This window comes from Psittacula echo (assembly GCF_963264785.1).
Source record: "Psittacula echo genome assembly, chromosome: 1".
NCBI lineage: Eukaryota > Metazoa > Chordata > Aves > Psittaciformes > Psittacidae > Psittacula > Psittacula echo.
This window is the reverse complement of record NC_137735.1, coordinates 104,836,982-104,850,837: the sequence shown is the minus strand read 5'-3', so window position 1 is coordinate 104,850,837 and position 13,856 is coordinate 104,836,982. Positions and strand designations below refer to the sequence as shown.

The 13,856-nt window shown below is 39.6% G+C and overlaps 1 protein-coding gene across 1 annotated transcript in view; it reads right to left on the bottom strand.

Annotated features, from left to right (window-relative positions):
• The window catches only part of ABCC9 (ATP binding cassette subfamily C member 9), a gene marked incomplete at both ends in the record, with an annotated part of 62,298 nt that extends 58,957 nt beyond the window's left edge, over nucleotides 1-3,341 (bottom strand). The window contains 2 exons of the mRNA XM_080631796.1: nucleotides 139-280; nucleotides 3,197-3,341. Of these exons, the coding sequence (XP_080487922.1) occupies nucleotides 139-280; nucleotides 3,197-3,341 (287 nt within the window). The remainder of the gene's footprint in view (nucleotides 1-138; nucleotides 281-3,196) is intronic.
• Nucleotides 3,342-13,856: the final 10,515 nt, after the last annotated feature.

The window sequence follows — 13,856 nt, the reverse complement described above, 5'->3', positions numbered from 1 at the left end:
ATCCTTGCAGTTCATGAAATGATGCCCCATTTTTTTGGGGAAAAACTCATTATGCCTTACTCACCAGCCCATTACATATTATCACTATACACTAATGAATGCAATTACTTTGTCTGTCCACCAAACAACCTCACTTACGTATCGGAAACTATTCCCTCTGCTATTTCACACACATGTACAAACAGGAGGGTGAATGTCAGGATCCACCGCAGGTTGTGCCCAGGGAAGTGCAGCCAGGTATTGTGGTGAATCTGGACTTTCGAGCTTTGGCTTCCCCAGCCTAGGAAGTAACAGTAATGAAAGAGGAAAGTTATCACACAGCCAGACCTCGAGTGACCTGGTTATCGATTTCCTACTCTAATCCATAGGTCATACTTACTAGTATACAATCAATGCAAAAACACCACAAGACTATGGGGGCTGCTGTTACTAATAAGATGATAAGGGATGTCTGAGTTGCCATGTAGCCCCCCAATAATTTCAATCTAACTCTACAGACAATGGGACAACAGCCTTCCCACAATTGAAATCAAAGATAAGAAGTCCCTGGCCAAGAACAAAAATGACAAAACCAAAATAAACATCTCAGAATCTTGGCCTCACGCAACAGGGACTGATAGATCTTAATTCACAGCGTCACAGTGTCTTTCCTAGCCGCAGACAAGAACGGGCAAAGATTCCAACTGATATGGTCAATGAGGCCTCAAATAAATACATTTACTTCAAACAAATAACATTTATTATCTCTGTTTCAGGCACTGTCTCAGGGGATGCTGAATGGTGATTTCTCAGTCTCGGCTCCTCAGGCATTGCCCAGCCTTCTTGCCCTGTGCATTCTTGGCACATTAAAACTCCCGGCACAGCACCAGCACTCTGCTGATTCAATCAACAAATTAATCTTGGATATTATTTCCATGTCATCACCTTAGATGGCACCTATCCTTTTCAGGCAAGATCCTGTCTGAGGCCAGCAACCTGGCAAGAAGCAGGGCACTGAGGAACTGAGAGAAATGACAGTGTTGGGGGGAGCTGAGGACTGACTAGGAGTCATGACAGTAAAGTCTTGTCCTGCATGTTGCTTTGGCCCTTGTTCCTTCCCACCCTGGTAGAGGGCTGTCCTAATTCAGTCAGCCTACATGGTTGTACATGTTCCTCTTACTGTAAGGCAGCTCCTGGAACTTGCCAACAGAATTTCCAAAGCCCATAGAGAATCCCAAGAACAGCACATTTTGGGGAAGTAAAAAAAACAAACCTAAAAATACCCCCACCCAGCTGAGTTTAAAATCCAGGATATGCTTTCGATATGCAAGGATGTAGCAAGGATGCAGCATCTTATCATGCCTAGAAGCTCATCAGGTGATTCAGAAACACCTAAACCAGAATGCAGGTTTATTAATTCTTGGAAACTGTCAGGATTTTACCACTTCATCCTTGTTTAATATGCAAAATACCACAGAACAAAATGTTCTCTCTTCTCCATATCCACCTCAAGCATTTTCCAGTTTCCTGAGATTTTCCTAATCTAACATGGCTTTCTTTGACCTTGCTCCTATCTTTGTCTCTCCCAAGCTGCTTTTCATTATTAGCTCCTCTTTGCATCTGCACAAATATGGTTCATCATCAATTTTCAGTTTTGGAGTCACTCAATACTGTGGACTCCAGCTGGCTTTTAATGCTCTGTTCAACAATGTCCTGATAATTAAGGTACGAAATAGAAAACAAAGAATTACATACACAGAATCACAGAATCATAGAATACATACATAACACATAATTTAAGCTACTTTGGGATTTTTTTTTTTTCATTTTTTTCTAACATTGTTAGAAAATAGATAGAATTTTTAGTGGCTGCAATACTATTTCAAAATTAATTGCCTAATACCTGTAAGGAAATTAAAGTATCTTTCTACCACTCAATGCATAACACAGGATGTCATAAAAGATTCTCTCTGCTCTCAGACCTTGCATTGCATTTCCATCAAACACTTCTGCAGAAAGCCCCTGCAATTCAAGGATGACTTGTGTCTCATCTCAAAGAAAGAGCCAGCAGTGATGTAAAGATCCAGCACTGTTCGAGAGAGTTCTCCATAACCCTTACAGGTTTTTTTTCCTGGTCTTCAGTTACTTTTTTTGTTAGAACTTGTTTCTCACTCCCCTCCTCAATGATATAATTAGCTTTCAGCCACTGGATCTTGTTATCCTTGATTGGTAGGTACTGTGTGTCTTAGCCCACAGGATCCTGTAGCCTATTATTCAATCACTTCAGAGTCTTTTTGCATAGTGGAAGTCCTTAAATCTTTAGTTCAAATATAGTCCCAACTTAAAACCTTCCTCATGGAAGAAATGCATTACTATGTATATACATGACACCAGAAAGGTAACATGGAAGGACTGATATGCCATTTCTCATGCAGTAATAATATATATTGCCTATTGATGGTTATTCAAGTCTCTTTATCTCTTATGATCAGTTAGAATGCTACTGTTTGACAGCTCTGAAAAAGTATAAGTTGTATTTATTTCACCACTGCAAATAACTGGGATAAAGAGACCAACTGTAGAGAAAATGTCTAATTAAGAGTTCTAGTTTAGATGGGGCTTTTTACAAGAATAGGTGAGTTAGAACCACTCCCCTGTCCTAAATTCTTCAAGACAGATTTAACATTTACCTCCACTCCTGTGGAAAAATACTATCTCTCTTGCTCTACCTCTGTTTACAAATATTGGTAAAAGAACAAATCATTCTGTTTTAAAAGTTTCCTACACTTCTCCTAGCATTAGATCCAAGTTGCACGTTTCAGACATTCTCTGAAATTCATGTAACTTGAAGGGAATCTGGACCCAGTGCCCTAAGTCTTCTAATACCTAATAATAGCAAAGGTTGCAAGTTGCCAATTTCAAATCTGAGTAAAACTTCTCCAGAGAGAAGTTTCAAAGCATTTGGATCTGTTTCCTCTGGTTTTTAGCCATCCTTTCATGCCATTTAGTTCATGCTGTATCTAATATTCCCAACATTTCAAGTGGGCTGGTGTCACGTGCTCTGGGTCAAGCCATTCTGTCTCTTCTTTTTTAAAATTAGTAAATACAAAGCATCAAGTGGTTTGCACCACAGGCCTCCAAGCACGTATAAACATGACCGAGTATAAATACATGCTTAAGCATTTGTAGGATTGCACAGACCCATTGAATAACTCACCAATGAACAAAATTGGGAAGGTGATAAACAGCAAGAAGACATGGGGAACCAAGTTGAGAGCATCCACAAAACAGACATTTCTTAGGACACCAGCACTGATGTTATAGGCTGAAGCATTGTCATTACCACAAAATGCAAGCCTCATTGCTTCCAGAAGGTCCGATTACTACAAAAAGGAGAGAATAGTTAACTACCAAGACTGCTAGCATTCCCCTTAGCTAAACACAAAATGAATATAGACAGATACAGAAGGAACACACTGAACAACCCATACAGAATAATTCAGTTGTATTTTGAAAATTCTTTTGAGCTGTGTTGAGTATTAAGTACATTAGAATGAAGGCTGTGTTTATATTATTTGTATGCAGTTATTTTTATTTATTCTTTATTATAAGTACTATTTATTACAGTATGCTATGTCTTCTCTTGTTCATTATATGCACAAATGCAATGCTGCAAATGCTCTATTAAGAATATAAAGAATAAGGAAGTTTTGAAAAAAATGTATTTCAATTTCTCATGAGAAAACGCAAACACACATAAGCTGACTCCTGTGTGTAACTGCTTATTTGATGAGCTAACATTCTCTGTGCAATATCTCTGTTTATACAAGTTGTTGCAGTACATTCTCAGTGCAAGCTCTGAACCTTTGGTATTTGTGATTTGGCAGCTTTGCATTCACCGATATTTCGTATTTCTTCATTGTCCCATAGAAAAATGGTCTCATACACAAGTCATTACAGATAATTGCCAAACTCTTAATCAAAGTGGGTTGTAATGAAGATTGCATAGCCAGTAAATCAGCATTTGTGCTTGATCCTGCAAATCCTTATACATGTGCTTAGTCTGATCTAAGCAGTTCTCTGGCTTCTATGATTTCTTAGGAGATTATCTTTGTGCAACGAGATAAGCTCACGTGTTCATGCTTGCAGAGTGTGGGCCATCGAATGACCAAGAGTTATGTCCAGCTTCTGGCTTTTATCAACCTCTACATCATTTATTTTTTCATTCTTCTTTATAAGAAGATGAAATAAGACTGCAACCAAAATGTTTCTTTGCGGATTTCTTTGCCCAAGACTTACACACAGCAACACAGTGCTTTACAGTATGTTGTGTAAACTCATTTGCTCACCTGCTTTTTTTCCTAAATTTTACATACTAAAATGGAAAGAATATCTTCAATTAAGCAAAGTATATGTATACTTTGGTGAATCCATCTTTCTGCAACAATATCGGCATTAATGCATGAACAGAGTTTAAAAAAAAATACTTGATTGAGGAGAAAAAGACTCTTCTTCATTCCTCAAATAGTTCAGATTATTTCGATGAGCCTTGCTGTTTAAACAAGGTAGCATAACAAGGTAAGCATAAACCACTCAAGTACTCCCTTAGAAAGAGCAGAAAGATAGATCTTCAAAAGAATACAGAATTCAAAGAGGAACTTTCTGCTAAACTCACTTTTTCCTTTTAATTGTTTTTTTGCTGGATCTGAAAAGCATAATCCCTATTGAAATACATCAGTGAAATCTGTAAAGGAGTTTCATCAAAAAGAATGTGATAAATGCAGACCCTTTTCCAAACATACTAGCAATTTATGGTCTGAGATTTGCCAGAAGTTAGACATAACTGAGACTTGTTTGGTGGACCACATCCTGCAAAAATGCATACATGTACTTACTGTGGTACAAAAGCTGACAGGCAACCCACTCAGTCTTCAGCAGAACACAGTTTGATGGAGATGTTGGACCATTCTCTAGAATGAACAGAGTGGTATGACCACTATCATTCTATCATTTTATTTTTAAATAAAAATATATTCATAGATGCATAGGACTAGTAACAAAAAAGAAACATCATGCTACTGTGAGTTCTGTCTGAATAGACTGAGCGGTTATTAGCAAAACAAATATGAAACTTAAAAAACAACTACACAGAGATTGTTTGTTTTTAATTTGTAAAAGCTTGACATGTCCCCTTTAAGAGAAACATAACGGTAATGTTAATCTCTTGAAAATCAAAAGTGTTGTTTCCTCATTTTTATCGAAGGTCAGAAGTCCAAGGGAGTTCTGCTGGGAATTTTCCTCCCTTTCCCACAAAGAGGACTCTTTCCTGAGACAGCATAAGATGCTTTTGTGGTCTAGCTGTTGGATTGGTATTGAAAGGCAGGAGGATCCTGGGTTCAAATGAGCACTGAATCATTGACTTCCACTGTGGCTTTTGGCTTTTGGTCAAAAATAAATGTGGGAGAAAGGATTAAAACTATACAGCTCTCAAGAAAAATACATCTATCAAGAATCACATCTGAGTCTTCACAAGAATATGTGCTGTGCCTAGTTTTGTGATGTAGTATGTCCAGCAACATAAGTTTCAAAACCCACTGTCCTCTGCATGTTTGCAGGGCTGGGGAAAGAATCTGGTCTTACTGTTAATATTGATGTATAGAGACAGTGCCCATAATATTAATGATAGTTTCCAAGAGCAGGTATAATAAGCAGTCTATCCACAATACTTTTGTTACAGGTTCATTTCAAAAATGAGGTAGAATTTAATGGTCGTCTCTTAAAATGAGAGAGAAAATCGAAGAGCCTAGGTTGGCTAGTTTGTAAAAAAAATAAAACCAGAAAATCAAAAAGATCACATTGCCAGTGAAATGAGATAGGCTAATTGGCAATAAATTCTCAAGTTTCTAAATCAGAGAACACTTCTTCATTATTCAGAACATCCAGTGACCATGTTCATTAAACCTCCACAGGTTTCAAATCTATCAAAACATTCTGGTCAGTGTCATGGTATTGGTTGACCCAATGCGGCTTATGATTTAGCCTCATAAAATGCTCACCAGGTACAACTTCCCTTTTCAGCAGCACCCACTTCAGGACACACATCTAGTATGGCACTGATAGGGAATAGAAGAGATAAGAATTGTAGAATCATTAATAGTCCAGTGATCCTTGCTCCATTCCTTTTTTCCATCCATTTGTCCATCATCACTGTGCTAGAAATGAACTATGACTGGACGTGGAGGAATCTTGTTCTGCATCTGTTGATGTATGCCAACTTTCCTAGACACCTTCTGCTGTTTACACAGACAAGCTGCTAGTAGTTCTCTGTATCTTCAAGAGCGGTGTATAAGTATACACTGCAGTAATTTAGAGCTCTAAGAAATAATTTTACGTCCAGTGTGCCTCACAGGGATCAAGAAACCACTCTGTCATTCCCTTCCCATCCATTTTTGGTGCAGAAGGCAGATCCAATACACCCTCCACAGTTCTTCCCATATACTGGATGAAATTTTACTAAGAGGTAAGGAGGATACTTTGCATTAACAGTCCATGCGAGTGACTTCCCATTCAGTTTGAAGCTGGAATTAGCCAATACTTTCTGCTGCATCAGAGAATGCCTTATTTTCATTGCCTCAAGGTTTAACATGCTGTGTTCATTTCCAAAGAAGGACAGAAATAAAAGCCCCTAAGGCAGAACAAGCCCTTGATTTCTGTAGACAGACATTATGGGCCATTTTAAGCAACACTTGTGCAGTTCCACCAAAATTAATAGGAGTTGGACCATGACAGGTTTCCAGATTCAATTGTTCATTCAAGGAAACAGTGTAACCTTCAGTCTTCTTCAAAGGAAAATTTGATAATATAATGGCAAAGATTCTTGTGCCCACATCCCATGCTGCAAAGTTCAGCATAGCTACAGATGTACACATTCTTTGGGCTGCAAACAGTGCAAGTAGCATGTTCAAAAGATTCAGATTAATTTGAGAGACTAAGTTGCATTTTTAAACAGTATTTCAGTATTGGGAGTTAAGGATAAGAGGATCTTAAATGCTTCTAAAAATTGTAAGGTTTTAAAAGGGCTCAGCTATACTGACTTGTAATGAGTTCCAGTTTTGAAAATATTCACTGAGAAAACTGAACCTGGATATTAAGACAGTTTGGAAGATCTTGACTGCAGATAACCAATGCAAGGCAGAGGGAAAAGCCACTACTCCCTCCTCTACTGTAAACCAGCAAGATTTCATTTCATGAAATGAAAACGTGAAATGAAAATGTGAAATGAAAGAACAACAAACTTAGAAAAAGCATGAAGAATTTCACTTGTTCTTACTGTTGTAACTCCAACTGCAGATAGACAGGAAGATGGAACACTTTTATGACCGATCACTGACCGAATTTGGTTCTTTTAATAATAATTAAACTATTCTTCCACTGGCTTTAACTCTCCTGGTAAGCCAATGCTGGGCTTCAGGCAGAGCTAGATCTGTAGAGAGGTGAATACAGGTACCTTGTCTGTGTGTTGGAAGTGCTGTTCGTTTCGCTCAGTGCTGAGCATTGTGCGAATACGTAATTAAATGCACTGACAACTTTTTCTGTTTTTCCTGAGCACCAGTGGCTGATCATTGCCAAAGGCAGAATGCTGACCACACTGAACAGCAACTGTAATGAACAGCCATGCTGCAGATCTTTGAATCAGCCCTAAGAGAGTCAGAATACAGTGTTGACTCAAGGTTTCCCACAGTGTAGGCAAAGGTGATCTTCTTACTAAAAATGAGGAGACAGACATTTTAGACCCCAGTTAGTATACAGGGAAAGATTAAAGGGGAAAAACTGGGCTGCAGAGCCACACAAGGAGAAATTTAGAGCCTTCTGTTGTCAAGGTATTGAAGAAATAAAAGTAGTTATTTCTGCAACCCAAAGAGGTTATCACCTTTTATAGCAGCAGTTGACCTCCTATACCTGCCAAGACACCTTCCTTGGTAACATGGGCAGCAGCACAAAGCTGGGCTTCCTGGGACTGCACATAAGTGAATTAAGCAGCAAAGCCAGATGGTTTTATCCTCCCCAGCAGACTGCTGCTATAGGCAGCTGCCTGCTACACTGTAGGTTATGCCGTCAAGTGGAGAGCCACACAAATATTATTTCAGCCTCAAAATTTGTGGTCTTCATCACCATGGTGCTGTTCCCTAGATAAGAAGCCCTGCTCACAGCAAGCTTAACACTGCTGCTGAGTTGTTGCAGCTGCCATACTTCAATTCCAAAGTTGGTTCATGCAGAACTACCTCAAGGGCCCATGAACCATAGGGCATAACAGCAGAGAAATTTCCACTAGCTTTATTAGCAAATTTTTATCTGTGGGTCCTAAAGGAAGGGATAGGCACTGGAAAGCAAAGGCCTCTTCTTTTCATATGGATTGTCAAGATTTTTCTCTAAGCTTAGGTTCAGATTGGAATCTTTAGAGCTGAAGGTTTCTTTACGGGCAGATGGCTTCGTCTAGTGAACAGGAATGCCTGCAAAACATGGGAGCAGTCTGACTGCCACATTAAAACAATAAACTGCATAACCCAAACAGATGAAAGGGTATCAAGTTGTTTTGAAATTTTTTGGTCATCTGAAGTTATTGACCGCGATTGCTCATCACATAGTAGCACCCCATCAGAAGATCCTCAAATACTCATTTACGAAGACAACATTATTCATAGTGGTTACAAAAAAATGGTTTTCTGAATTTCCCTTTCTGTTGAATATAGTAGACCATCGAATTGTGCTGAGGTGATTACACCAAAGAAAGCACCTCACATTATATTTGCTTCACTACTGATTGTAGGAGGAATGTTGTCAAGCATACTAGGTTTAACCTAGCATTTCAGCCAGGAGAAATGCAGTGATGTGATAGAGATCACCTGATAACAAGCACATGCTATCTGAGGGTACCAGGTATATTCAGCACCCCAACAGGGGTGCCAAGTGCCAGGTATTTTTTTATTTTAACACTTGTAAGCTGGAAGACCTTTGTCCTTCAAAGTTATTGACAAATTTCTCACTTTAACTTACAACCTATAAAACTGATCAGAATTTTTCAGAGGTGATTTATTTTTCCTTCTGCTTTTGAAAATGTCCTTGCTGTGTAGTCAACTACAAGCTAAAGCCACAAGCAAAACTCCATAGAAGAGAGGAATGCAAAGAACAATCAGGATGATGGGTCCATGATGGTGCCACTGGAAGGGAAGTTTCAGCTTCTCTTTACATAATTTGGGAATTGATTCCCTGCTGGTTTACTTTAATGAGGATGTGAATCATCTGAACAGCAGTTCACCGTGCAATGAAATAGCTAAGAAACCTTGTGTCCTTTTTCATGCTAAATTTTCATGCCCAATTTTCATGCTAAAGTCCCCATTACTGGCAAGTTGAGACTTTCTGAATGGGGGCTAAGGTGTACAGATATAGTCATAATAAGATTAAAAGAAACCAGTACAAATGAGAGTCAGGAATAAATACTGTGAATAAGAAAAAGGTTTTGGGAAGAAAAAGGCCAAATTTGTAATCATGAACATGATGTAGCATTGAATCTAAACACAAGTCTCATGTTAACAAGCATAAATGCGGATTCTCAGGGCACTAAGCCAGTTCCTGAGATATATTTTCCACAAGCAATAGTGAAGAAGACAACTGGAAAATGGTTGAGAATTCAAATTTCCATAAAAATTATGAGAACATCCTCACCCAATGAAAAACTGTAAGAATTCCTGTTAAAGACATTTTGATTACCTTAGGGTCTTTTAAAGTGAACATGAAAGTTGTCATATTCAACAGTTTCATCTTACCTGGATTATCACCCTGTTCAGCATGCTTTGCAAGATATTTATGACTATATAGAAATGAGTATAAATACAGTCCTCAGGAAGACCTTGTTTGGAGGAAATAAGAATATTTTGAAAAACATTTATTTCAGTAGTTCTGCTGCCTATATTAGAAAGAAATTAACAGCTGCACTTATTAATTAAAATATATCAGCTTACAGAGCATTCTTGGGTATTAGTTCAGATTTTTTTGGGGCGGTGTCTTACATATAATGTCCATGTATGCACATATACATGTATATATGTACATGTACAAAAATAGTTCTTATCTTCTGAATAATTAAGTAATTACAAAAGCTATTAGTTTGTCTTCTTGAACTTCACAGAGAAAATTTTAATTAAGAACAAATGATGAAGTTGTAGGTTTGGATAAGCACAATAGAAGGCCTCACTCTGAGTTTTGCCACAGGTTTGAGGTTAGTGCTCTGAATCTTTTTCCTTTCTAGATACAAACCTATTTGTTCCTACTTTCCTAAAAGCAATCTAATGTGATCTAAATGCAATCTACGGACCTAATGCAATCTATGTGATCTATAGTCTATGCATTTTTTGCAGAGTTCTGATAAGGTAAAGGCAAAAAGTGCTGCCCCTTTAAAATCTATTTTATAAAAAATGACCCTGCACAAAATATCATTTTTCTTTTTATTCCTATTTAAGTTGTGACCACCTATTGTAGATGGACACAGCTCCCTTGCTAAGCACTGTCTCAGTTACCTTGGGCCTTAAGGTGATGAATTACCTGCAAATTACTTGTCGATGACCGCCGCATACCAGCAGCCGGATCCAAACCTTACTGAAGTCAATGCAAAGAATCTCATTGACTTTGGTAGTTTTTGAATCAGGCTCCAAACACAGAGAAAATCACAGCAGCAGTGGTGCTAAACAGGCTAGTGGCATTGAAAAGCATTTCACACAAACATCTGCAGTGGTCTCCTACATCTAATACATTGCTTTTTTTTTGGTAAGCTGTTTAACAGAATGCAATTTCCAACATCAGCGTGCTACCCTGCCTGCTGTAAAACCTTCGACTTCACATGCCAAGATAGGACAGCTTATAAAAAGAAACAACCCTGTGAACAGCGGCAAAGAAAACAGCAGGAGGGGACGGTAAAGGCTGAGAATGCCTGCATGTGGAAAAGGAAAAGGGAAAGGAGATTGGAGTTGTAATCCCAGGAAAGAACGAGGAGCAGCCCTGTCCCACAAATATAAAGGGAAAGAGGAGGAGGTGGTTAGTGGGAGATAATGGGGGAGGGTCATCGCATGCCCGGTTTGGTTGCTGAATATTAGATCAAACTCTGTAGCTTACCTTTGTAAACACAAAAACAAAATACCAACCCAAATTGTCACTCGGTTGTGCTATGTGATCAATATCATCCCGATGGCAGGATTTTCCTCCACTTAGTGAAGCTGCTCCAAGCCCTGGAGTGGATTATTTTTAGGCTGGTGATGGGAAGATCAGCTGCTGCCTCCTATCGAGTTTCCAAAGTGCATAAACTCTTCTTGTCTTTCTCATATGCTGAAGGGGGCAGGAAACTGGGAAGAGACAGGCAAGCAAAAAACACCAATTTTTCGCCTTCTGAAGCTACAGTCCCCTGGGATTTCTTCTGCTTGCTTTTATTTTCATTTTTTTCCTCACTGGAGTAGTAAGATTCCAAAAAGCTTCATTACCATGCATGGACTATTAGCACATGGCTATTCCAAAGTAATTGATTCAGACAAGGTAGTCTAACTTTTGGCAGGCTTGCAGAGATTCAGCTTTTGATTTCTTTTGAAATAATCTTGGATAATTAGAATCTGACAACATCATTTTGCATGTCTCCCATCATCATGAACAGAAGAGAAGAAGCCTACTCAGATATTTTACTTTACCCTAGATCCCTCCAGACTCTTCTGCTTAAAACACAGACAAATCCCACTTTTTGATCACACCGATCTGCTTCCTTTGAAACACATTTTTTATTGCAATAAAACACAAAACAAATCTGATGCTCATACAAGGAATATAGTTTTCAATAGAATATCCCTTATTTAAATGGGATAACATTTTTTGGCTGCAAAAACAGCAGAGCTGTTCAGTCCTTAGGTACCAGAGATGGAGGCCCTTGGAATACAATTTGCTTAGAGCTCACAGAATCCCTAGGTTGCAACTAGATCACTAGAGAGCAAATGGTTTCCAATGGATTGAGGTCAAAGATGTTTTCACGCCACAAAAGGGATTACAGTGAGCTCTGAGGGGAGAATGCAGTTGGAGATGGCTGAGGCCAAACACTGGCAAGACTCACCAAAATCTTGGCAAACCCAGCTTGTTCCTTCTTCTCTGATGTTTCTTACCTGATGACTGTAGGGATAAGAAAGCAGAAACCTCAGATCTAGAGAAAATCAGCGCCTTTTGTTATCTCGCATTGACTTGAAACAACAGAGCATTACACTGAGGCAGTCCTCGGCAGTCCTCCACAGCACTTGAAATCTTTTATTGCATTCACTTTATTTACCTTTTTTTTACTGTTTTTGTACTTTAATACTACATGTATTAAAGTATAGTGCCTTAGGAAAAAGATTGTGGATTGAAAGCTTCTGAGCTCTGCTGTATGTTTCATTAGAGAAGATACAAAATAAAATCTTTAATCCTTATAATAATCATCTAAAATATCATTGTCACGTGGTATTTCTGAGAAAACATGTAATTTCAGACAGAAGTGAGCAGCATTTATGGTCACAATTTTCTTTACCAGAACAGGCAAATTTGCTTCAATGTCATTCTGCTCTGTCATTTCTACCAAATTATGTAAACAGGATGGAAAAACAAAACCAAACCAAACCAAACACACCCCCCACAAAAAAAGAAGGTAAACCGAGCGTGGAAGCAACCAGCATGTTTCATTTTGCTGTTTTACATAACATGCTTTCATTCCTCTACATGACAAGCTAACTGTTTTGAAATGCATTTTCAAAAGGATTAAGAAAAACAAAAAGCTCAGTGTCAGAACACATTCTGCTCTGACCTGAAATATTTATTTATATATTGTTTTTAATCTGGCCTTTTCAATTTGCAGAGAAAAAACCCAAAACAACAGCAAAACCAACCAAACCCCGCAACAACAAAGCAATAACGGGAATTCAGACTGTTACAGGGTATATTTGGACCTGTGAATGAATGTTAAAACCCACACGCCGGGTCCCAGGTATGTACGACATGCCACCGCGTTTCTCGCCGCTGAGCCTGCCAGGACCAGCGCTCTGCTACCGAACCCTCCTGCGGCTGCAGCTACCCCCGCGTGACGTCGCGGTGACAGCGGCGCGGAACCAAACCGGGCCCCGGCAGCGGCGGGGAATGCGCCAGCCCGCGCCCGCGCAGCCACCCGGCACTGGCCCCAGCACTCACCAGCGGCGGCGGGGCAGGGAGTCCATCCCCTCGGGGATGGGAGTGCGTGCGGACGTGACCATGGCGGATGGGCAGCTTTAAGACAGCAGTTGCTTTACGTGATGGATTGGGGGGCGGGAGACGGGGGTGGTGGTGGGGACACGACCGGGACGGATATGCAGCAAATTCTAAGCGGATCTTAACGAAACGTCTGAGTTTTGGTTCCTCGCTCCGAGGCAGGGGAAGCCCATGTCCCAGCTAGCAGTGATTTCCATGCTGTGGTGGGCTTCCGTGAGTGTGACCTGCTTAAACTCAAAGGGACCTAAGTGGTTCAGAAATAGCAGGAGTGGGAAAAGGTTTTAATAAATGAGGACTCACCGATGTGAGGAAAATGACCTGACAGCCATTGCGGGTGTAGGCTAATTTGCCATTGCTCCCAGCTGAGCACTCTCCACTTGAATTGTCTTGGTTTATGTAACTCACTAAGGAGGGAGGGAAGGGTATCTGCACTCTGGACAGTCTTCACATAGCAAGCTATTCTGGTTTCAGCTGACAACACTCACTCTGCCATTTTCCATATTGTGGACCAGTCCATATATCTCCATGCACATTACAGCACACCAACACTAAGCAGTCAACTCACCGGACCATGAGCT